General features: G+C 41.7%; 1 protein-coding gene across 1 annotated transcript in view; it reads left to right on the top strand.

Moving 5' to 3' along the window:
• Positions 1-26,450, top strand: part of LOC108439403 (zinc finger protein GLIS1) — a 174,146-nt gene that overhangs the window by 67,992 nt on the left and 79,704 nt on the right. Inside the window, exons 3-6 of the mRNA XM_037535729.1 lie at positions 352-541; positions 5,719-5,861; positions 6,308-6,618; positions 7,694-8,380. Of these exons, the coding sequence (XP_037391626.1) occupies positions 352-541; positions 5,719-5,861; positions 6,308-6,618; positions 7,694-8,380 (1,331 nt within the window). The remainder of the gene's footprint in view (positions 1-351; positions 542-5,718; positions 5,862-6,307; positions 6,619-7,693; positions 8,381-26,450) is intronic.

Genomic DNA, 26,450 nt, shown 5'->3' with positions numbered 1-26,450 from the left:
GCTGGGGGGGCTTTATATCCCTCTAGCCCACATTTGGGATGGGCATGGGCATGGTGACCTCAGGCTCAAGCGTAGCCGCTCCAGACCATCCCGTTCTATTGTTCCTTGCTTTTCTGTGGAGATTATACATAGTATGTGTGGAATTGAACACCTGTTTCAGCAGTGGGTGACCTTAAAGTAGCTGATGCATGCATCATTGATTTATGTTCTTTTTCTATTGTGTTGTTTTCGATATGTGATTTCAGCTGTTGTGTCAATTTTCCGTATTACAGAAGCGATTCTTTGTAATAGACACGGCTGTACATAAATGGAGAAGAAATGAACGAAGAGTTTGTTGTTTGCTGCTTTCAGTGAATGAAGGGAGAGTGTCTTTCTGTCCGGACGACGATGGCGGGTCCGAGCTAGCGGGAGAGGAGTGTGCTTTACTGCACTGTGGGCAGAGTCTTCCTGACCTTTCAGGAAACCAGTACAACCAACAAACCCACTGCGACCAGCCCGCACAAAACCTCCATCTGCAGAACAGCCCTCAGCCGGATTCCAGGTAACCAAACCTACAACATCCTCTGCACCCAAAGAATAGCGATGCTTTACAAGTGTGGAGTTATTGTCATTTAGCTTTACAATTGCTATATAATTACATGATTCCATGTATAATTGATTGTATGGTTTAGTAACGAATCTTAGTATTGAGTTGCTTTTGATTGTTGGAATGTACACTTGCTTTCTGCTTTGATGTCCAAAAATGTCGAAAACGTAGCAAAAACAAGACGAGGAACAGAAGGGTCCATGTTATGGAAAAATACATTTTCCATGCTTTCATGTCGAGTTTGAAGTAGCAAGTAAACACTGCATTTGCATATATCAGCCCATCCAGCTGCAGTTCCTCCCCAGCCTTTCACTCGACAGTTCTGAGGAGCTCATTTACATTTATGACTGCTTTTGGTTTAAGGAAAAATCTAATTGTGGGATTTGATTTGATTTGGGAAAAAATAGAAAATATCCAAGAAAAATGTAAGATATCATCATCATCACCATCGTCGTTGACCGCTTAATCCAGATAGGCTCTCGGTAAACGTAAGATATGAGCCTTCGAAAAGGGTAAGAGTTACATTTCAAGACATCACCGCTAACCTGTGGGGTCCGTTGCACTTGCCCTGCTGAGCTTTTCTTCTTTCCATGATTCAGAGGTGGGGAACTGTATGAAACAGCACAGTTTGGTGGGTTCCCTGCTCTGCCATACCAACTGAACCTGATAATTAGCTGATGAGTTGAATCAGGTGGAAAAAGCATCAAACTGTGCTTGAATACAGCCCTCCAGGCCTGAAACCACACAGCTTCTCTGCGTTGCTTAAACGAATGCGTTTATTCTTGCCAAAGTGTTCCTGTTTATAAATGCTGGGCAGCTTGCATTAACTTGATATTAGTTAGCCACTGAGGGACCATTTGGAGAAGGCAGGAGTGACCGTCACTCTGTCCAGTAAGATCTTAAATAAAATGTGATACACCACCATTACACTGAAAGGCTATCACTGCTCTAGTATCTAACAGTATCTAGTATCGACCACTACAGTTGCTGTAACGGCATCCAACAAATGACGATAACTCCTTTCTTCTTCAAAATCTCACCAATACTTCGTTTTATTTCATACGCCTGTTAAAAGCAACGTTTCTGTCTCTGACTTGTCCTGTATGATTTTTAATCTTTTCTTAGAACCTTGTTTTATTGATTTTTTTTTTCTCTTTATTACTTTTATATTTTACAGAGATTTTGAGATTGAGAAGGCTCCATATAAATAAAATTTATTACTATTATTACAACCCCATTTTCAAAAAAGTTGGGACACTGTGCAGAATGTCAATAAAAATAGAATGTAAAAATATGCAAATCATGTAAACCATTTTTTTTAAAGAAAAATAGTACAAAGACAACAGATCAAATGCTGAAACTGGGTAATTTTATTGTTTTTTGAACAATATTTGCTCATTTTGAATTTGATGCCAACAGCACGTTCCGAAAAAGTTGGGACGGGGGCCTGTTTACTGCTGTGCTTCATCACCTCTTCTATTAACAGCACTCTAAGCGTGTGGGAACTGAGGAGACACTGCTTTGGTGTGAAAGTGAAATGTTTTCCGATCTTGTTTGATACAGGATTCCAGCTGTTCCACAGTTTGGGGTCTCCTTTGTCATATTTTTTAATTTCATAATGCACCAGATGTTTTCAGTGGTGACAGGTCTGGACTGCAGACAGGCCAGTTTAGTGCCTGGACTCTTTTATTATGGAGCTGCTGTATTACATGCAGCAAACAGCACTTACTTTCTGAAATAATCAAGGCCTTCCCTGAAAAAGACGTCATCTGGATGGCAGCATGTGCTGCCTTAAACCTGTATATATTGTTCAGCATTAATGGTGCCTTCACAGATGTGTCACCCATGCCATGTGCACTAATGCCCCCCTAAGCCATCATGAATACTGGCTTTTGATCTGTGCACTGATAACAAGCTGAGTGGTCTTTAGTCCATGATTACCAAAAAGAATTTCAAATGTTGATTCGTTGGACCACAAGACACTTTTCCACTTCCCCTCAGTCCATTTTAAACGAGCTCAGGCCCAGAGAAGGTGGCAGCGTTTCTGGATCCTGTTTATTTACCAGCCTTTTGTTGCCCCCATCCCAACTTTTATGGAACATGTTGTTGGCATCAAATTCAAAAAGGGCAAATATTTTTCAACAATGAAAAAAACAATAAAATCAGCATTTGATATGTTGTCTTTGTGCTATTTTCAATACAATATAGGGTTTAAATGGTTTGCACAACATTGCATTTTGTTTACATTTACATTTTGCACAACATCCCAACTTTTTTTAGAAATAAGGTTATTTTATTATTATTATTATTATTATTATTATTATTTTATTTATTTATTTATTTTTATTTTTTTCCATCCAAAAAGCTCAAAGGTTACAGAAATCTGTAAAATAGAACAATAAAAAAAATCTCGTTTCATTCCTGAATCTGCTCATGACCTCATGTTTAATTTCGATCCCAGATCTGTCCGGCATACAGACTCTGTAGATTTATTTCTGTTTTAACAGGAATCTGAAACGTCACCCTGTTACTTCAGAAGTAATCAGGCTGTATGTTAGTTTCTAATTAATTATGTGGAGAAAAGAATGTAGGGGAAACAGTATCTGCGGGAAAAAGCCTGGGTCGGTCTTGGGAAAGTTACTGAGTGATAAGAATCGTGATTGCGGTGTTAACACAATGTTCAACTGTTGTTCCAAATCTCACTATGTGGAACCAGCAGTAAACAAGACTGTCAGATGAAGCAGCTTTGAAGGTGCTGCTGGGTGACACTGAGAGAAGGAGAGAGTGTGGTCTGCCTTCTGTTTGGTTCCAGTGGAGCTGACACATGTTCTCATGTGAAGGACGCTCTCCAAAGAGATTTCACTGGGCTGTGTTCTTTCTGAACGCCACTGCGAACAGCCGGACAGAAAGTGAGAGGAAGTAAGGGGTCTCCTTGAGAGGAGAGCTGGAATAAAGTGATATGTTGTTTTAGCTTAAAAAGTAAGTAACTTCGCTGCTTTGATATTTAGAGTTTATTTAAGCTCTTATAGTATATGGACAAAAATGGGATCACTATCTTATGTTCTCTAAATTATAGGCCAGCTAGATTCATTTTTTTTATTAAATGTACTCTGTTAGCCCCCTTTTACTCTGTTCTTCAGTGGTCAGGACCCCCATGGACCCTCACAGAGCAGGTGGCCTGAGCAGTGTATGTTTTCACTTATGCAGCTACGACAGGGACAGAAAGATGAATTTATCTCAGGGGGATGTGGGGTGGATGAGAGAGACAGGGAAAAAGAACAGAGAGGAGAAAGAAAGATGAGAGAGAGAAATACAGGTGAAGAGCAAATAGAGAGAGTGATAGAGAGAAATGGAGGGAAAGGGAGTAGAGATGGACAGAGCAAGGGGAGAGAGATGACAGAGAAGTGAGAGAGGGGTACAGATAAGAATAAAACAGGGAGGGGGAAGAGGAGAAAGAAAGGAGAGAAGAAGATCGAAACAGGGTGGAGGATAGACGGAAAAGGGACAAAAGTAGGACAGAGGGGGTGGAAAGAGGTGATAGAAAGGGGGGGTGAGAAGGAGAGGGAGAATAAGGAGGGAGCGATACAGAGGGACAAGATAGAAAGAAAGGAGGAGAAAAAAATGGAAGGGTTAGAGATGGACAGAAGGAGGGCAGGGAGGGGACATGAGAGAAAAAGAAGAGGAAAAGAGCGATAGGGGAAAGAGGAAAGAGAAAGAAAGGAGAGAGAAGGTGTGAGATAGAGGAGAACAGAGAAAGAGAGGGAAAGAGCGAGAGCGAGGAAGCGAGGAGAGATAGAGAAGAGAGGGAGAGGACCTTCTCACGTCACTCAGGAGCTTTTGCACAAAATCCATAATGAGTGAACTGACAGGAATTATTATGTGGAAGATCAGAGCGACGCACCAGGAAATCCGACCTGTCCCCATTCACCAGGCCACAGATTCCCGCTAGAAAGGCCAGTATTGTGACCGGTGGCTCTTCTGAGCCGCGCCATTATCCCACCGAACCAGCTGACGTCTCTCCAGCCCACTTGTAGGCTTGGGTTAACCCTTATTGTGTCATCAAAAGCCTGTCAAACTCACAGGCTCGGGGCCCCTCGGACCTGTCTTAGTCTTAAATACCCATTCATAACTATAGCCGGGGCCAAATTTCCTGCATTATTTATTCATGGAGTGGCTCAGGGAGCATTCACTGTGGTTATAAACCACAGGTTACAGCAGACCACAATTCTACATCTTCTCAAATAGCTGTTTCCTGAGAGAAACTGGAGCTCATTAAAGCAAATAGTGCTGGAAGGCCTTTATCTCGTAGAATTCTCCTGCTTTTATGGTGATTTAGCTGGACAGTCCGTTTGCGTTTCACGTTTAGTTAATATAATTACACAATTACCTAATTAGTCTCATTCGAACCAGCTATGTACATTTATACTCATTCAGTTTAGATTCTGTATCAACAAGTCTGCATGTCTTTTTTCTGTTTGTTTTGATGTCATAAAACCACAAAAACATGGAAAGCAGGACTGTACACAAAACTACAAAGACGGGAAATGTGTGGCTTGAACGTTTCAGCACTTTCTAGAGAATTTCTCTGCTTGCTTCAACGAGCTACGGGATTAAACCCAGCGTGAGAACGGATGTTTTAAGGTGTGTACCCTGAGGGAGGACCTAATCCAGTAGCAGGTCGTTTGGCTTCTTTTGAAAAATTGCTTGAAAGACATAAAGTAATCTGGCAGGACGGATTTCATTTCTTAAAATAAGCCAAAACGTTTCTTACGACAAGCTCATAATGAAAAATGGTAGGTACGTTGCCCATATTCAGGATGCCAGGATATCGTTTTTACGGCAGTGCCTGACGGTTGTAGTCCATTTGGATGTGGTGTTGATGTGAATGTGTGCGTGTGAGAATGTGAGTGAATCCTCTGGCCGAGAGCACAGAGCCTGTCTGTTTGCGAGGCTTCAGAAAAGTGCGGTTTTGTGGAGAGGAGGATGAGTTGGCGCGGCTTTGAGAAGGCCTGGCCTTTATCAGTCAACAGTCCAGTCTGCTAATAGCCCTCAGATTGTCCACAGTCAGCTCTCAGCTCTAACTGCTGCTCATATTCCTCCGGGTGTATGTTGTTGTGTGTTTCTCCTCACAGGTCTGCAGGGTTTCAGAGGGATCTCAGCTCCAGCCTGGCCGCCAGCTTCCCCGTCAAGCAGGAGGGATTCAGCCTGGGGGCGGGAGCGGGCGAGTTTTCGGGTGCGAGGGGCCGAGAACCGGACAGACTTAGAATAACTACAGGTAAGAGCAAAGTTTGATTTGAATACTTAGATTAATAAGAGCCAAATAATTAGACTAGGATTCAAAGGGTTAACCTTTAAATTCCTAGGTGTACCACATTATCATACTTTTTATTTAAATGACATGAAAAAAAGATACAAATTGACCGAGTTGTTCTTAAGTTATAAGGGTAAGGTATGTAAGCCTGGACTCACCAGCAACATTTAAGGGGTCCTAGGGCTTATGATTCAATAACTGCTATTTTTTATTTTTTAGTATCTGCTATAAAATTAAGTTCTGTAGTTCTGAGAGTAACAATGTGGACCAACATGTGGCTCAGAGTTTAATAGATTAAGGACATTTCAGTGCCACTTTGAGACACCTGTTACCCCAGTAAGGCTTCGTAAAATTGATTCAGTGCTTATTTCTGCTTTTTAATGACCTGTGGATACCCTGCCACCCTCAAGCCGGAGTTTCGGCCACCCTGTCGTCATCGACCGCAGCTCTGACGGCGTATGTGTTTAATAATAATGAAGGCAACTGCGGCTCCTCCCTGGCCGTTTCTCGTCACTCGGCGCGGCTCTCTCTGAACTCTGGTGGCCTGAAGAGACGCCGCCTGCCCGTGGCCACGCACTCCGACAGCATCAACATCGCTGCCATCGTCCGCACCTCCCAGATGTCCGTGTTGGCGTGCGTGAACGGCGCAAACGGCTCAAATCCGTCCCCGCCGGCCTCCAGCGCCACCTTCCCACAGCCGCCCACACCTGGGTACCTGCAGGTATCAGCAAACTCAATTTAATGACTATGGAGACCCTTTTAATGACACTAGAGTTACTAGTGTTGTCTTGCTGTACTGTATAAGTGTAATTGGGAGATTCTTCAGTTGAGGCTTATGTAATTTCAGGCATTATTCAGGCATGTTAGTCAGTGGCAAAGTCAATTAGTTTATTCAAAACTTCATCAGAATTCAGTTATTTTATTATATATTAGTTGGAAACAGGATTTTCAGTAGGTTGTGTGATTGTAATGACACGTGATGGTCAAGACAATTTTAATGTTTTAAAGAAAAAGTTGGCTTGGACACAGTTGGTTCATTCAGCTGGACAACTGTCATGCGATTGTCCATTAAATATATGTAAATAAAAGGAAAATTAGCTGTTAATTGGCTGCATTTTTTCAAATAGTAACATACTGGATGATGACGCTTAATAAAAATGACCGGAGACTGGAGCCATACCTTAAAATGAGTTTCATTTCTGGACATCAAAACGTCTCTGTTGATTGCAGTGAAACTGAAGACAGCTAAATTTAGTTTTTAATTGGCACAAATTGCACTAAACCACAGGGATTTGAACTATGTCTTTTCTTTGCTGTCACAAAAAATATGAAGTAGAAGGAATTTAACACCTTTCATTCATTTATTACAGGGGAGAACAGAAAACATCAGGTTGGGCTCCAAAAATAGTGAAATTCCAACTTTACTTTTCAGCACACATAAAAAAAAGGAGCAAGAAAGTAAAATATAGAGTTACTATTATTTAACTTAAAATACAATACTCATCCGAAACCGTTGTCTTGGATGAAATACTCTGGGAAAGAATAGCAGAGTGAATTATTTAGTGACTTATTGAATTAAATAGTGACTTATGTAAAAAACAAATGCTTATATTTGTTCAATATTCTGTGTCAACATATTTGAGTGTGCAATCAATAATAAAATACAATAAATACAAAAAAAAACGTGGTAAAAAGATGGACAGATTTTTTTTTTCATTATGCAAAAGGAGACTCGCAAAATTAATTGAATGTTTTCTTGTGCTTTCTTAATGACCTACGGAAACCTTGCTCTCAAGCCTGTGCCCACCCCTAGCCCTCGGGGCCCTCCAGCCTCCCCCTCCACTTGCTGCCTGCTGTCACTTTCCTCCTCCTCATCCTCCTCTTCCTCATCCTCGGTTTCTTCGTGTGAAGATCCCGGCTCCATGCAGCCTGGGCCGGTGGAAGGCCTTGGTTTGCTCATGCACTCCGGAGGTCAGCGGCCATCCACTGCTTTGAAACAGGAGCCTATGGACGATTTCTCTCCAGCGGAGGAAGAGCTTTTTCACCATCATTTTCTCTCACCAAACCGGGGGCAGCAGCAGCAGCAGCAGCGGACCTCCATGCCCCCTCCGTACCACCTGCACCAGTATAATATGGGCTCCAGCTCAGGTGCAGTGCTGCACCTACACAACCAGCAGCAGCCTCAGCAGCCTCCTTCTGGACCCCGAGCTTCAGGCCCAGCTGGCCTACAATCCATGGAGCGGGACGACTCCATCGCTTTTAACGATAAGCAGATATGCCGTTGGATCGATTGCAGTGCTGCGTACGACCAGCAGGAGGAACTGGTGAGGCACATCGAAAAGGTGCACATTGACCAGAGGAAAGGTGAGGACTTTACTTGCTTCTGGGCTGGATGCATCCGTCGATACAAGCCATTCAACGCCCGCTACAAGCTGCTCATCCACATGAGGGTCCACTCTGGAGAGAAGCCCAACAAGTGTATGGTAAGTGACTGCAAGTGCCCCCACATCAGCACTTTAAGGGCCAAATCAACAGATTTACAGGCCAGATTGCCAGGGTTACATGTGAAATCCACAACATTGCAAGTCTGATCAACAGCGTCGCAGGTCAAATCCACAGTGTTTCAAGTCAAATCAACAATGGCCGGTCAACTCCAGTGTTACAGGCCGAGTCCTCAGTTTTACAGGCCACATTCAAAGTGTCACAGGTCAATTCAGCAGTGTTAAAGGCTGTATCCTCAGTGTTACAGGTCACATCCGCAGTCCATTCAGAGACCCTCATATTCATATGAATGAAGGCTGGTCAGACAAAGAAAATGTGATTACTGCATGGTCCTGTGTTACTACACATTAAAAAGCACGGCTGGTTTAAGATCACTGTCAAACTCATACTGTTAAAAACGGAGATTTGTTGTGTTCTGTTGCCGCAATCAGCAAGAGATTATAGCTGCTTAAATCTTTTCATTTCACAGTGGACATGTTTCGGCTCATGCCGTCCTCGGTGCACACAGGCGCAACCAGGCTCAATATTACATGACTCTCACATGATCATCAAGCTACCGACATAGACCAGTGTTTGTTTGGTTCTTTGTGTATTTGGGATTCGATTGCCAGCATCAGTTAGTTTGTTTGCTTCAAACAAAAGTCTGTACTGACTCTCAAAAATGCCTAACTTTTAGTGCTGGGTGGTGTGGATCACATTCAGTATGATGATATTTCTAAATATATCCAAGCATATTGGTGCAAGATAATATTTAAGTTGGCAATAATGAAGTTAAAAAACCCTGAGAGCTGCTACGCTGTGCTAAAAGAATGTCTCACAAACCTGAAACAACTTGTTTTGATTGGTCTGTTTTGTTTTATTCCGTTTCTATTAAAATTATACTAATTGCAATCTTACGTGGCGTTGCAAATCAGATAGAAGCCAGCTTTCTAGAAAGTTACTATTTAGTTTTTAACCATTTTTCTACTGTTTTTTTTTTTCAAAAGCTCTCAGCAAATGATTTACAGTGCAGTTAACTGTTAACCCTCTACTGCATGCATTATGAGGGCAATTTAAAAACTCCACTTTTCTTGCATAAAATGATCCTTGATTATTAAATCGTATACTTCTAAAATTATTTATTATGATTATTACTCATTGGTCCTGATTATTACATTCAAAAACATTTCTACAAATAATAACGTGTGCAGGGGTCTGTTTGGAGTGTGTTGCCTGGAGGCAACATTGCAAGACTATGGAAGAAATGATATAGAGCCGTGTTCCCTGAAGCGGTGAGACCTGGCTTGTGACTGGCTAAATCCATTCCGCTGTTGCACCGTGTTGCTTCTGGGCAACAAACATATTTCTGCAAATTGTCATTGAATAAAAACTGATAATGTTAAAAAAAGAGGTTTAAAGGTACCCACTAAGAGACGGTATGACCCAGTACATGCCTCGTATTGACTTACTCAAACTCTTGCCTTTATTGTTAACCCTGTTGTTGTCTTTAAATGTGTATAATGTTACTGTAAAGTGAGGAAAATGTGTTTGTTGCCCTGAGGCAACATCGTGCATTAGAGACTATTTGCAGTGCACTTAACTAAGTTGTTAACTATCAATACTGATGTGGTGCAGCACCAACACGGGGGTACTGTTACAGAGAAGATCTAATTAACAGAGAAGAGAATCAGAAGGATATTTCATTCCTCGAGAAGATTCGACAAACGCGCAGTTCACTTTAAGCTCAAAATGATTGCTATGGCTTTCTTAAGACAGACTGCACAAGTGAGACCTTTTTAATCGCTTGGTTTCTCACAGTGCTGTTCTTATGGACGGCTAAGATTATTATCCTTCTCTTTCCTCACAGCTATATCACATGTCAGCACAGTTTATGACTGCACCTGAAGGTCCCGCTAACTTTCCCCGCTGAAGGGTTTAATTCAACTTGTAGTTTGTAGTTATAGAAACAGGGCTGTGGCAAAACTCAGTTCATCCAGGTAAAGCTCTCAGATTTCACAAGTCAACACACTAATCAATGTCAAACTGCCTTTCCCCTCAGTCTCCAACCCGTGAAGGGAAAAAAAAGCCTCCAGACCACCACCGACCAGTCAGTCCAAATACACAATTAGTCCACAATTTGTGTAGGGTGAAACCATGCTTATTTTCCTAAGCTCTGATTTTTGTTTTGGAGGAGGGAATGATTGAGATCTCGAAAGGCTGACACATCTGTTTAACATAACCATACAATGCATGCACTTGATCCTTTTAAATAGGAGTTTTAAACGTTTAGCTGTCCCACAAGTATTAAGGGAATTGGCTCTTTGTCCAAACCAAACACTTGGAGAAATGTAGTAGTCTGTTAGGCCATTGAAAGAATCGTAGACCAGATGACCACTGAAATTCCCCTCTTGCTCAATTCAGAGAATTGTTTGATTTCTTGTCAGATGTATTCGTTTTCAAATAAGAGCCGAGGTCCAAAAATCCTTTTAATTCTCTGGTATTCTAACTGGTTGTTTTGAAGTAGGGCCCATATACCCCAAAAATCCCAGGACACCTTTGCGTATCCAAATAATCAGTTCCAGGCCTTTTCAGGGCCGCTGAAGCTGATGCGTACAGCATGTGTGCATGCTAATATTTACATTCGCTAACATTAAGTAGTTCCGTTTGGGTTGATAATTAGATCTGCTGTTTGTCGTCTGGAGGATGACGGTTTTCTCGAAGCAGCTGGACAGACGCAGATGGAATTACGTCGCCCGAATTCCCTTCCTCCTGCGCCACTGTGCTCTTTTTAGCGAACTGTGTAAAGTTCTGGAGACTGTTCTCAATATTTTGCCTTCATGCTAACTGCAAATGTTATTGCAGTCTTTTTATACGTTTTATATGTTAGCAGCAGCCTCTTCTCTTCTCCGAAGGCTTTACACTAGATGTTGGGAGCATTGCTCTGAGGATTAGACTGTATTTAGCCACAAGAGAGTTAGTGAGGTCAGGTACTGATGTTGGATGATCAGTTCTGGATCACAAACTCATCAAAAGGTATTGAAACGTATCACTCCAGAGAACGCAGTCCGACTGCTGCACAGCTCAGGGCTGGGGAGCTTCATACCCTGTATATGGGCTGCACTTGCCCATATAAGTAACCTATATGGGCAAGTGCAGCTGCTTCAGGGTGTCCAATTCTGTTGGTCACTATTTTCTTTGGAGACTGTGCAAACTATTTGTGTGCAGTTGAACGACTGTGTTAGCAATGAAGGCACAATAAAGCAGATACTGGAAACCTTTACGTGTGCGTATATTTGCAGCCTGATGCCGCAGCCCTGGTCAAATGACCTCCACTGTGGAAAAATTATGGCACATTTTATTTTATGTGTAATAGTTTGTATAATATGTTTTCATTTTGGCAATATATTAACCTGAAATATCTGAAAAAAAAAAAAGCAGAAAATGGCGTATTTATATGTCTTCCCTGTAGAGGATGTACATATATGAAGTATACAATAGGTAGTGAGTGGTATTGGCCAAAATGTACACTATATTGCCAAAAGTTTTCACTCACCCATCCGAATCATTGAATTTAGGTGTTCCAATCACTTCCATGGCCACAGGTGTATAAAACCAAGCCCCTAGGCCTGCAGACTGCTTCTACAGACATTAGTGAAAGAAAGTACAAGTATAGTCGCAGATGCTGAGGGGCATAGTGCGCAGAGGTCACCAACGTTCTGCAGAGTCAATCACTACAGACCTCCAAACTTCATGTGGCCTTCAGATCAGCTCAAGAACAACGTAGAGAGCTTCATGGAATGGGTTTCCATGGTCGAGCAGCTGCATCCAAGCCTTACATCACCAAGCGCAAAGCAAAGCGTGGAATGCAGTGGTGTAAAGCGCCGCCACTGGACTCTAGAGCAGTGGAGACGTGTTCTCTGGAGTGACCAATCACGCTTCTCTGTCTGGAAATCTGATGGACGAGTCTGGGTTTGGTGGTTGCCAGGAGACGGTACTTGTCTGACTGCATTGTGCTGAGTGTAAAGTTTGGTGGAGGGGGGATTATGGTGTGGGGTTGTTTTTCAGGAGTTGGGCTCGGCCCCTTAGTTCCAGTGAAAGGAACTCTTAAAGCTTCAGCACCAAGAGATTCTGGACAATTTCATGCTCCCAACTTTGTGGGAACAGTTTGGGGACGGCCCCTTCCTGTTCCAACATGACTGCACACCAGTGCACAAAGCAGGTCCATAAAGACACGGATGAGCCAGTTTGGTGTGGAAGAACTTGACTGGCCTTCACAGAGTCCTGACCTCAACCCGATAGAACACCTTTGGAATGAATTAGATCGGAGACTGTGAACCAGGCCTTCTCGTCCAACATCAGTGTCTGACCTCACAAATGTGCTTCTGGAAGAACGGTCAGAAATTCCCATAAACACACTCCTAACCCTTGTGGAAAGCCTTCCCAGAAGAGCTGAAGCTGTTATAGCTGCAAAGGGTGGGCAGGTTACTTCTTACTGTGTTGAGCTGTTTGCACGTTGCACTTCACCTGCACTTATTTCTGGCAGGTTGTTATGTCAAAACTCGTATCGAGAAGAATTTCAGCCGGTATACCGGATTAGCTGGTTCATTGCCCACTGCTCTGCACAATAGCACATCTTGAGAACAAATAGGTCCCTGTTTTGCACTCCGTTTTTGTAAAGCCTTGTTTTCCTCTCTCTCTCTCTCTCTCTCTCTCTCTCTCTCTCTCTCTCTCTCTCTCTCTCTCTCTCTCTCTCTGGCGGTTCGAACTCTCTGCATGGTGTTGTTCATAGCTCTGCTTTTGCTCTCCATGCCTTGCCCAGTGTGTGTATTTGAGTGTGTGGCGAAATGCTCCCCTGATGTCACTCAGCACCAAGTGACAAGACAGGACGGCAAACAAATGCTGTTTTTTACGCTAGGAGATGCTAACCAGGCACTGGCCTGCAAACAAGCCGGAGTATTGTGGCGAAAAGGCCTGGATGCTGTTGCAGGGTAATGTACTGGGCTGTGCTAGAAGCCAGTGAAATGGTTGGGCAACAGAGTTTGCATGCACATGCACACATGTGGTTATGATGTGCTGGAAATGAACTGCTGGCAGCAGCAGGGCAACACGATGACAAGGCTATAGAAGATTCTCACATTCAGGTTGCGGCGAAGGAAAGCAACATTTTAGAGGTTTGCACAAGTGTGTGCATGTGTGCCTTTGAGTGTGTGTGTGTGTGTGTGTGTGTGTGTATCTACAGTGGGGGTTCTATTTTGCATCATTTTCTAATTTAGTACCCAGTGTGTCATTACAAACGATATTATCAGTGTAATTTGAGGGACAAATAAAGTACATAATACACATGAATTGTAGAATTTCTCAGTATTTGGTTTGTACCCCCCCCCCCCTCCCCCCCCTTTCACTTTATTTACTAAGTGCACTTGAACCGCATGGACTACAGAAGTTTGTGTAAAAGCCACTGGTGTCTCAACACGAGCTTCAGTGGAAGAAATAAGACTCTGAACCAATCTGATGTTTTTGTACAGAGACCTTAAGATGGTCCGTGTCACAGATGTGCTTCACTGTGAATATTGAGCTAGAAATAAGAACTTTTCATCTTCACATTATTTGTCATGATTGTTCTTCGTTTAAATGTTCAGAAACCCAAAAGTTGCTGGTGCTGCTCTCTGGTCTGATACTTTTGGACCCCACTTATTAAGTCCTATTAAAAAGCGTGATGCGTGTTTTTAATCTATTCAATGCATTGATATTTGCTTTATAACTTTTATAATGATATTTATTAATATTTTTTAAAGATAATCAGCTGTATCACACAAAAATGTCAGGAGGCACAAACACTCATTAACACAAAAATGTTCAATTTTAAAGCTGTTTAAAATGTCCATGAACTAGCTTTTGTACACTCATATAAACCTTTGTTCTTAAACTATTTTACCAGATAAGTAAGCGTTATTATAATAATTAAACATATTCATGGCTTGGGAAGCTAATCCAGCTTAACCAAACCCCCCCCAAAAAAAGTTTGTGAAAGGCCAGCTGACCGTTTCATCCTGAATATCACTCAGGGATAATAAGAAAAATTAGTAACTTCTTATGCTCGTGGGTGTATTTTGGTTTTTGCCCAAATTGTAAGGCAAATTATTCAGTAAATTCATGAAATAAATGGAATTTCTTGGGGTTTTTTTTGCTAAATGTTCCCCTCACATTAACAGAACGTGTGTTTTATGATCTCCACATATCACTATATGCTTACAATTTGGCTGAAAGCCAAAAAATTACTTTTATTTTCTAAAAGTGATGTTTCCAGAGCAGATCACCGAAGAGACGCCGTCTGTTTATAGTTTAGAGCCCAGATTTGGGGAAAAATAGTAGAAAAAAAAAGTTCAGCTTTTTTTATTATAAAGCTCTAAAATTACGCATCAGTTTGACTGGAAAGAAGAGTCGCAGCTCTAATACGATGCCCAGCTTTTGAATGTAGATTAGGAAATATGAAAGTTCTGAACTAAGGAATACGACAAAGCGATTTGGAGCCACTGGTGGTTCCAATAGGGGAATTAAAGTGAATGAATGTACAATATGAATTTAAACGTATCAAACATAAAATCATGCCAAGCTAGATTGTTTCGAATTTTACCAAATATTTTAAAATATTTTTTTCTTATAGTTTACCTCTATATCTCTAGACATTGGGACCAAAATATTGTTTTGCATTTACTGAAGAGATTCACATTTGTGTTGAATAATATAAAGTACTGTATGTTATGTATATAAAATAATAGAGTTGGGAAAAATGCATGTCATGTTATGTCAACTGCTAAAAAAATTATGCTTGAATTGCTTAAAATAAAGTTTTATTTTTAGCTGGCATAGAGATGTATATGCTTGTTTCTGGGTGGAACAGTTTATCAATATATTTTCAATGTTCATTACATCACTTTAGCTCGACATAACCTGCTGGGGGGGGGTCGGTTGAATATGAGCCCATTTAGCCGTGCAGAGTGAAACGGGGGCAGAGTCTTGATGATACGCAGGCGTCAACAGGCCTAAAATCGTTTTTTATAAATCGCAGTGGAAATAACGATCCCATATTATTCCATGTTTGTACATTTTTACAAAACCTTTTTCCCCCCTGTAATATTGTAATTATCTCATTATCTCATGTGTATTCAGTCTTTTCAGAACTTACACTGACAAATTTCAACGAAACGACTGGCCACCAGCTTATTTTCATAAAGTGTGGTCTTCTCTCTCCACATCTTAACAATTGCATTGTCAGTAAAGCTGCTTACAAGTCGCTTGTTTCTCAAGAAGCTCTCTGTTTGATTTAAATGATCCAAAGCATTGAAATGGAAAAAGTCTCGCTCAGCATTTCGTCGGACAAAACTGTGCCTGTCATGTATATATGCTGTTTAAAACCTCAGTGCCCACAACTTAAAACCCACAACTTCCCGTGTCACTGCGCGTGTGTGTGTGTGTGTGTGATTATACAGACTCTACCGTCCCTCTGTTCTGCAGTGCCCTTATTTAGACCTCACTGCATCAGTGCAATGTCCGTACCTCTTCGCTGGCCATGAGTTTAGGTTGAAGCGGTGTTGTGTTCATGGTGCTGGTGCAATAGACAAAGGTATTTTGGAATTCCAGCTATTTTGTGCAGAGGAAACAGATGAGACGTTTTGATTTAGAAGCAAATGCTCCAGAAAAACCCAGCTAATCCCTTTATTATCTTTCCAACTGCAGATTCCAGGCAGCATTTACAAGGCATGATCCCTCTGCATCCAAACATAACAGTCAGTCGGTCTCTCTCTCCCTCTCTCTCCCTTTCCCAGCTGTGCTGCATTTGTTTCAGGTGGCGCCTTGGCAGGAAAAAGTCATTATTCCAAACACGAGACACCCTCTGACTCGGATTTGTCACCGTCCGTACCTGCCTGCGGTTTTTTAATACCACGCACACATAAAGACATAAAAACGCTGTTAAAAAGCGCTGCTCTGTAAAAAGTCTGAGAGTTTCTGGTTCACCCTCGTCCAATTAATGTTGGCCGCGGGCTGTTTGTGCGGTAGTCGGAGAGAACAGCTAAAAGGAAACAACATAATCTCACTGCAATATCCTGTTGTGTTTCATGCCTAATTCGAGTGTTGTTTTAGTTTATTACATTTTTTCTCCCTCCTGTCTGCATTAATATTAAAAATACACCCAGCGCCCGCCGCCCTGTCTCTCTCTCTCTCTCTCTCTCTCTCTCTCTCTCTCTCTCTCTCTCTCTCTCTCTCTCCTGAGGCTCTGATATACGAGCGGTTTGCATGTATTTGTTCATGGGTTTGGTGTCTCAGCTCATCTGTCTCCCCAAACCTGAAATGTCTGTGACTGTTCCTGAGATCTGTGGTACAGTTAGATAACGTTCAGCTGGGTTTAGTGTTCATGTTTCATGAGCCGCCTCATATTGAGGGCTGGATGTTAACGAATGTTCCTGTGCTGAATTTCCTCTGGAATTTATTGGTTTAATTCTATTACACAAATAACTTGGCGCTAGCTCTTGGGTGGATGCATCAGGGCCGGTTCACATCTTCGTCTGCAGCAGGCGTTCACCGTCTGACGGTTCAACCAGAGTTTCCTCACCTTTGCTGTTTTTTCTGGAGTTGTAGATGAAGGATCGGCGGGAACCGAGCCGTTCTGTGTCGAAGCTTCGTTAATGTGGCAGTTGCCTCAAATGTAGTCGATCAGCCAAGAGATGTTTAGTGTCTAAAGTTGGCTTCTTCAGTTTAGTACTGGAGGTCAGAGACTAACGTAGCTCACACACACACACACACACACACACACACACACACACACACACACACACACACACACACACACACACACACACGCATATCTTCTAAGCCGCTTCTCCTTCTGGGTCACGGGGGTGCTGGAGCCGATCCCAGCGGTCATCGGGCGGAAGGCAGGATGCACCCTGGACAGGTCGCCAGTCCATCGCAGGGCATGTAGCTGGCAGATAATTGGATTACCTGTTAACAGTTAGCCTTGAGCCAGCTGCAGGCCTGACTCACCACACACCCAGCTCAACCCGAGTTAATGAGGAATCTCAATGCTGTACAAAAGTACATCAGAAAGCTAACAATACTAATATGAGCCGTCTTGATTCTAGGCTTGTTCCCGATTATGAAATTTTAGCCTACAGTTATTTGCCACTTAAATCACTGTGGTTAAAATTTTAATTGGAATTTTTTACATTTTTTTTATACTGCAGAAACATCACCACAGTGTGGTGACAGAGATCACTTTAAAAAGGTTTCTCACACAGTTCAGACCGTCTGAGCGCTGCGGCCACTCGGGGAAATCCAGCCCAGATCTACTGGATCAGACATGTTATGTGTCTGAGGTTTGCCTTTTTTAGTTTTACTCTGAAGCCGAGTTAAAGTCGCTAAAAAAGGTCCAACATTTCATTGTCCTTTTTTACATTTTATGCAGCTATTAAAGTGCAAGAAAATAGGCAAATTGGGCAAATCTCCCATCTGACAACAGAAACAGTTCTCGGTTCTCCCTGATGGAAACTGTTTACCTTCAGTGTTTTGTGCTTCTGATCATTTTAATAGACGTCAGCGTCACTAATTAATGACGTTCTATTAAAAGACTGGTTTACCAAGAGAGACGCTGGAGGACTTTCACCTGAAATGAGTTCATGAAGCCAGTCTGGTTATAAAAATGATAACAGGACCAGATCAGAGCCAGAATTACTCTTTTAGTACTTTTACTTTATACTTAAGTACATTTGAAGGTAAATACTTTAGTACTTTTACTCCAGTGGAGGTCTAAAGGGAGGAACTTCTACTTTTACTGGAGGAATATTTCACCTTGAGTATCTACTTTAACTCAAGTACAGGGTTTGTGTCCTTCGTCCACCTCTGGATTTTTTAGACTTTCATGACTTTTCAGGAACGCTGGAATTCTGACTCATCCCCAGTTTGTTGCAGCATAAACATATAATTGTGAAAACTAACAACTGTGGAAAAGAATGGCTTATAGAATTGCAGTTAGGTGATGATGTAGCATTTGTGAAAAGCTTACTTAAGGCCTGAATTTTGTTTTGTCCATTTTTATAAATAACAGTTTTGTTTTTTTTTTAGATTAATTGTTAATGTGATGATTTAGGAAAGCATCTCAGTGCACAATGCTAACTGGTCGCTATAAGCTTTGTTTATGTGCTAGCTGTCAGCCTGCGAACTAAAGAAGCCAGTTTGAGACACTAAAGTCTTGGCTAATCGATTGCTTTTAAGCGAAAAGGAAAGTCATGTACATTCGTTTTGGAAATGCCCCTTTAAGCGTCCGGAAATTCCGGCATTGGATTCTCACGCACATTAATGTTTATTGGATTCTCACTGCCTTGTAGGTTAAACTGTTTTTTTTTCCTCCTTGTTTTCCACCACTGACCTTGCATACCATTTGGTTTTGCTGTAAAACTGGACCCACGGTTCTCTACATATCTTATAAAGCAGCCTATACATATTTCAGATGTCAGAGAAGGTAATGAAAAAAAGTCATGGAGGAAAGTTCACTGCGAGTATTTTGGTGCTGGTGAAGGGGTGGGGGGGCTGATATCTGGAGCCAAAAACATGCTGCAACATATTTAAGTCATTACGCACGTTATGCTGGGCTGATCTTTCCGTAAGAGGATACGTATGATGGTGAAAAGCTGTGATGCTTTCTGGAAATGCCTCTGTGCCTCTTATAAGTGATGGGTGATATTTTTACACAGGGATGCTTTCGGAATCTGAATTTGATTTCCTACGAATATACTGCAGAACCATCACCGCGGTATGGTGACAGAGTTCACTTCACAAGGTTTCTCACGCAGTTCAAGCCGTCTGAACACGGCGGGAAATCATCTCTCAAAGCATTATTCACCAAGTGGTAGTGGTGTCTTTTAATATTTAGTAAAGGAATAATTTGGCCAAAAAAAGCACACAAAATTTTCCAAATCTCCTCGATCAAACAAAACATTTTATGGGTCTGAAGTTTCCTTTTTTGCGTTTTACACTGAAGGTACGAGGCTAAAGGAGCTAAAATAGATGGACTGAAGTGCAAAGATCAGACTCCGAGTCGGACTTGGAATTTTTTTATCTGCAGTGTACTTTATGGATCGTTGTTAATCATAGCATTCGACAATTCACGCCCCTAAAAGGTGGTTATTTCACAAAGTAGTCCAATAAAACTGAAGCGATCAGTTCATTTCTAAACCACTATGCAAATATCGAAACTGAAGTGATTTCGCACTTATTAGAACAGTGAGGCACAATCCAAAATGTCCCAAATAATAAAATATATTAGTCTAAAATGCCGGAATTATTAATTAAATGCTGGAATTAGTGTGTAACTGCTAATTCACCCTTTTCCCTTCAAGATTGGCACATAGACTGCTGGTCACGTACCAACGCAGACAACAATCTTGCCTACGTATAAGCTGACCAAATGGGACAGAAGACGAAGATTTAAGACAAACGTTGAGAATTTAGAGATGGATGGACAGCCTCATTTGCATCTATATGCACTCCAGCTGGTTTCCTGATATGCTTCTTGTTCTAGAAGAAACTGACAAGCACCAAAAAGTAAACTGTTCAGAGATACTTTACAAAAAAAGCTATAACAGAACTAAAGCTTAAAGCAGCACAAAGTGCCTATATTCAGTATAGTAACATGTACTAAAACATAGTTACAGCCAAGATGTTAAAACAAAAAATAAATAAAATGGACATAAAGTTTTGTGGCTATGAAGGTGTTTTGATGGCTCTTCTTAACACTCAATGATCTGATCACTGCAGAAAATCCGATTTTGTCAGTAATCCAATCAACACGTTTACATGCTCTTGAGTAATCAGATAATGGGGAAATTCCAGGTCTACATGAGTCAGACAGTAATCAGATAATGGGGAAATTCCAGGTCTACATGAGTCAGACAGTAATCAGATAATGGGGAAATTCCAGGTCTACATGAGTCAGACAGTAATCAGATAATGGGGAAATTCCAGGTCTACATGAGTCAGTCAGTAATCAGATAATGGGGAAATTCCAGGTCTACGTGAGTCAGACAGTAATCAGATAATGGGGAAATTCCAGGTCTACGTGAGTCAGACAGTAATCAGATAATGGGGAAATTCCAGGTCTACATGAGTCAGACAGTAATCAGATAATGGGGAAATTCCAGGTCTACATGAGTCAGACAGTAATCAGATAATGGGGAAATTCCAGGTCTACATGAGTCAGTCAGTAATCAGATAATGGGGAAATTCCAGGTCTACGTGAGTCAGACAGTAATCAGATAATGGGGAAATTCCAGGTCTACGTGAGTCAGACAGTAATCAGATAATGGGGAAATTCCAGGTCTACATGAGTCAGACAGTAATCAGATAATGGGGAAATTCCAGGTCTACGTGAGTCAGACAGTAATCAGATAATGGGGAAATTCCAGGTCTACATGAGTCAGACAGTAATCAGATAATGGGGAAATTCCAGGTCTACATGAGTCAGACAGTAATCAGATAATGGGGAAATTCCAGGTCTACAGGAGTCAGACTGTAATCAGATAATGGGGAAATTCCAGGTCTACATGAGTCAGACAGTAATCAGATAATGGGGAAATTCCAGGTCTACATGAGTCAGACAGTAATCAGATAATGGGGAAATTCCAGGTCTACATGAGTCAGACAGTAATCAGATAATGGGGAAATTCCAGGTCTACAGGAGTCAGACTGTAATCAGATAATGGAGAAATGCCAGGTCTACAGGAGTCAGACTGTAATCAGATTTCTGCTTTACAACCAGCCGATAAACTCACAGAAGACGACGTGACGAGCGTAATGTAAAACTTCATGCCGCGGCTTTTTTAAAAATATTCCGCCACTTTAGCTGAAAATATGAACATGCATGATTTAAAAGATGAAGAATTTTCAAATCCTCTAGTTTGTGTTTGGTTTCATTGTCACTCCAACAGTGTTTTGCCACGTCTCATGACACTCACCGTCTGATCTCGTGCCTGCGCAGACTGAGAAATCCGAGATTTAATCAGATTAAGAGTTCACGTGCACTGAGAAATCGGATTCCTGAGCTAAAATCCAGCCTCTTCATTGTTTTCTTAATCGGATTTCAAGATCGGAGTATGGTGTTTACATGACCACTTGAATCATCGGACAACTGCAGAAATCTGATCGGATCGGATTATTGATTAAGAGGCGCTTTTTAATCCCACAAACGGGGAAATCCCACCTCCGCATTTAACCCATCCGTGAAGTGAAACACCACATACACACTAGTGAATACACACACACACACTAGGGGGCAGTGAACACACTTGCCTGGAGCAGTGGGCAGCCCTGTCCGCAGCACCCGGGGAGCAGTTGGGGGTTAGGTGTCTTGCTCAAGGACACCTCAGTCATGGACACCTCAGTCATGGACTGTCGGCGCTGGGAATTAAACCGGCAACCTTCCGTTCACAGGGCCAGTTCCCGAACCTCCAGCCCACAACTGCCCCAAAGTGCATGTATACACACTCATTTGAGTTGCCAACCCTTGATCTAGGGTAAAACTAAAGAAGCAAACTTCAGACACCAGTGCAGGAGGGAAAAACGTGTACGCTGGACTTTCACAGAACTGTTTACTTCTAATGTTTTATGGGAAAGAAACCCCATCCTGCTGGTGTGAAATGGTTCACAATCGTACATACACTCGATAGAGGTGAGAATATCCGAAAAACTGTAAAGCTTAAAAATCCCCAAGGGCAGAGTGACTTTTGGGAGTGGAGTGACTTGAACTGACGTTTTTAAGTGTAGCGATCTGTATCATCACTTATTAAAGCAGCTGAATATGTCGTAACTGCTGGACGTGTTAGTCAGTTACATCGCCAGTTAGTAATTCTTTATTCTGCATGTGTGACCTTAGTCTACAATGAGCGATGAATCTGTTAGGGGACATTTTTACTTTCATTTTTATTCATCATCATCACCATCATTTCTCCTTAATGCTGTATTCCCACATGAGCAAGCTGTGTAATGAAAGTGTCAGAGTTATTTCAGTGGGCAGTGCAGCATGACTCAGCATAACGGCGCTGGAAATGAAACATTCTGGCAATGGAGAGAAAACAGACTTTGGAAAACACCTTTGGGAGGAGATCTAATCAATGTGCCTTGGGTCATTTATTAGCAAGAACTCATAAGAATTCAATTTGTAACAGTTTTTTTTTTTAAATTACTTGGAGTTCTGTCGTTCCTTCCCTAAATCACACACAGCCTACCACATTTCTGACACATTCTAATAACTGATTTGACTTCTTTAGCTATTTTTTAGGCTGCCCTTGAAATGCAGACCCACCCTCTAACATGCATTCGTACACATAGACCTTTTGCTTGACGGAAAATTGGACCAGGGAACCTGCTGGAGGAGGCATAGATCATGGAATTTCCTCTTTTTTTCCTCGTGCTGTTAGTGTGAAAGCAGCAAACGTATATAAAGATTTATTAGACTGATTTTTGGACGCGCTCACTCAGAAATCCCCGGCAGCAGACGTTGAGACATACAGGCTTGACCGCTGCCAAGACGCTGTGTTTGCAGTTGAAGGGAGGCTTTTGTGAGCGATCAACACAGCTAGCGGAAGATGAAACGGCTAGTGCCATTAGCTAATTAAAAAACCGCGGGCCCAAGCATGAGGTGACTTTTTCCCCCCAAACGCTCGCCGATACCCGATCCGTCTGGGCCCCTGCTCGGCGGGGGCGGAGAGTGACGTTGATATTAATGCGTTTGTACCACAGCTAGCCGCTGACATCCCTGGCCTGTCTGCTCGACTTAGCGGCCGCCATGTTGTAGCAGGACGCTGCACAGGTAGCCGCTACTTGCGCCGAGGCAGCGGGACTCAAACACGCCTCTGTTAGCCCGCTGAGCTCAGTGCCTAGACCTGAGCGTCAGCGCTGAATTACGGACACTACAGCTTTATTCGGGAGGCACATTCAGGATTTTGCAAAGCTGCTTTTATGTTTCCGTCAAAGTTACAGTGAATTATATGAATTTAACGAGAAAAGCGTTAAGAATAAGCCTCTTAGATGGTAAATGAGGCACTTCAGATGCTGAAGGTTCCAAATGGGCCCACAACTGTTGAATGAAAGTAGATGCTTTTGTAATTCAGGGCTGCTTACAAAGGAAAGCAGATACATCAGAAACGCTTCAGAGCTTGTAGATCTGACGCTTTCTTATTATTCATTTGCATCAGGAGGCAAATTGGCGCCTAGTAGCTTCCTTTAGCTGTGTCTTCATGGAATCCTGAGAATGGAAGAATCCTGAGTGGGCGGGGCTAAACGGCTCTAGGCTGAATAGGCAGATCTATGTAAATAGATTGGGTTTCAAGACTTCATGAAATCAATGAATTCTAAACAGGCTGGTTTTTGTGGCTCCGTTTCCATATGTAGGCTGGGAGAATGGCACCTTGTGAATTTTAGGTTTGATTATTTATTTAATTAACTTGATTCTATTAGAGTTTTAGTAGAAAAGAAACATTAGTTCAGAGTCCCCCGTGTGACACACACACATATATATATACACTCAAGTATCTTTACGCCAATAATTTTATTTGACATTTTATTTAATTCTGTACATATTTAGTTTAAACAAATTCAGTGCATCATTTTGGTGCATCAGTGTGGCTGGATAAGTATATGCTGAATTATGCATTAATGTTGAGCACAGTGTAATGAACTGTAGGCCTTTCTTTGATTCTGAGTTAATTCATCATCTTAAGCATTTGCCTTTTAATTGCAGCCCATGTGTAATTTCATCAAATGTCTCAGTTTTTCATTTGGTGGGTGTCACATTGAATGATGTCCTTGGTATGACGACTAACAAATTTCGTTCTCTCTGTTTTTCTGAGCCGAGATCTAATGTGATGCTTGACTGTGTCACGGTCATGCTAATGGCTGAGCAACAGAGCCCATATGTGATCCATATATTAGTGGGATGAAACTGCTGGCAGATGATGGCGCAGGGTTTGTCAGGAGACTGATGTTCTGGCCTCAGTGTGAAAGTCCTGGGAATGGCTCATGCTTGTTTTTCTTGTCGACTACGCCAGGCCAAGTTCTTGTCAAGTCATAAAAGGCTTCCAGTCAATCTGTACAGTAATGCAATCCAGCCCCGCTCTCTCTCCCGCTCTCTCTCGTTCTCCCTTTTTTCCCTCTCATTCTGCTACTTGTTCACAAACTTTAATAGCTGTCTAATCATTGTCAAATCTCGGCTTATTACATGGGCTAATAATCCTTTTTTCCTTCCCCTGTGGTTTTTTGACCATTGGATTATGTGAATTAGAAGCGGTGCTGTAAAATCAAGTCCACTTCATGGCTGGAGCGAGTATCCAGACATCAACACGTTCGAAAGCCGTATGTATTTTGCGCTAATTTCATTTGCCCTGGAATGCCACATTTCGAATCGGTAATTTCCCAACATCTAATCATAGTCCTGAAACCGAAACATGAGAGTTGTAACGGAGGCCGACGGCAACATTGCTCTGGCGTTGTGTCATAACTGTCTCAAATCCAAAAGCTTAATCAGTTTAACTTTGTGAGTGGGCTGTATCAGTTTACTAATACGTTGAGGGGACTGAACGTGCCTAATGCTCAGGGTTTCACTAAGCCTTTCAGGGTCTTTAAAAGCTTAACCCCTTAAATCCCTAAAACTTATGCTTCAGTAGCTAATCTTAAGGCTTATTTCCTATTAACGGTCATAGATGGTATTCCGTAACTACTGGAAAACTAGTCTAATAAAACTTTATTAAACTTTTTGACAACATAGATGCTTAATGACACATTAATTAACACATATTTGAGTATTGATGAACATCTTTTGCCAGTAATGAGATAGGATGACAACATTTTCTAGAATAAATTACATCGTTTTTTCCTAAGGGGCCTTAAACTAAACCGATGGACATTTGTTTCATTTATAACACTGTTATGAAGCATCATTATCAAATAATGGAACTTACATGACTGGTTAAGAACATCATTCAATAGAAATGATTAATCATGACAAAGTACAGCACGAAAATATTAGCGAGCACTTTTTTATTGAGAGTTTTTAGCTGTTATGTCAAATATATGTGAAAATAATCACATTCAAAGTTCAAAGGAATCAAAATCGGTCTCCGTTATATAAATGAATCATATAAATGAATTAACTGCACCTCTGTCACATAAGTTCCATGCGTCGTGCTTCATAACCGTGTTATAAACAAATTGCGGTCACTTTAAGGCTCCTGTTAGCAGTTTAATGAGAATGTGTTATGTCATCTTGTGAATACTGATATTTGTTGGGATAGTGTAGTGGTTAAAACCTCTGCCTTCTACACTGTAGACTGGGGTTCAATCCCCACCTGGGCAAACACCTTACACTATACCAATAAGGGTCCTTGGGAAAGACTCCTAACACCGCCTAGGCCTCCCTGTGTAAAAATGATCAAATTGTAAGTCGCTCTGGAGAAGAGCGTCAGCCAAATGCCATACATGTAAATATGAGGTGTTCATGCAGTCTCAAGTGCTTTTCAAATGTGTTATTCAATGCTTATGCATGTGTCATGAAGGCCTTATGTAGGTAGCCTAGTGTTAGAGCGATAGAGTTCTTGTATCCATGGCAATTAGAAGACGCCTGAGAAAACTCACACAAAGTGCCTTCTCAATGTGAATATTTAAAAAAATTGTGAGGGTCAAAAAAAGCGCCAATAGTTTTTATTATTGTCTCAAATAAAAAAATATAACATAAAATGTCCCATTGCTTTTTTCTTTGGACATTAAAGGGTTAACTGTATGTAAAAGATACAACAAATAGAGAAATCACTGGCGTGTTCTTTCAGAGCTTAACATTCAGTAACGGGCCCAAATGCAGATCCGTGCAGTTTAAGGGTTAAAGCCTCGAGCCTCTGAACACACGGGGGGCTGCTGAACTGCATGTCCTGGGGGATTCCTACACACGGTAATGACCCTAATTCAGCCTCATCATACGAAACATGGACAAAGAAACACGTCTCCCTCTGGTCAGCTAATAATGGACTTTCC

Source organism: Pygocentrus nattereri, chromosome 28, assembly GCF_015220715.1.
Source record: "Pygocentrus nattereri isolate fPygNat1 chromosome 28, fPygNat1.pri, whole genome shotgun sequence".
NCBI lineage: Eukaryota > Metazoa > Chordata > Actinopteri > Characiformes > Serrasalmidae > Pygocentrus > Pygocentrus nattereri.
Note: the sequence above shows the minus strand (reverse complement) of the source record. Positions and strands in the feature narration are given on the sequence as shown.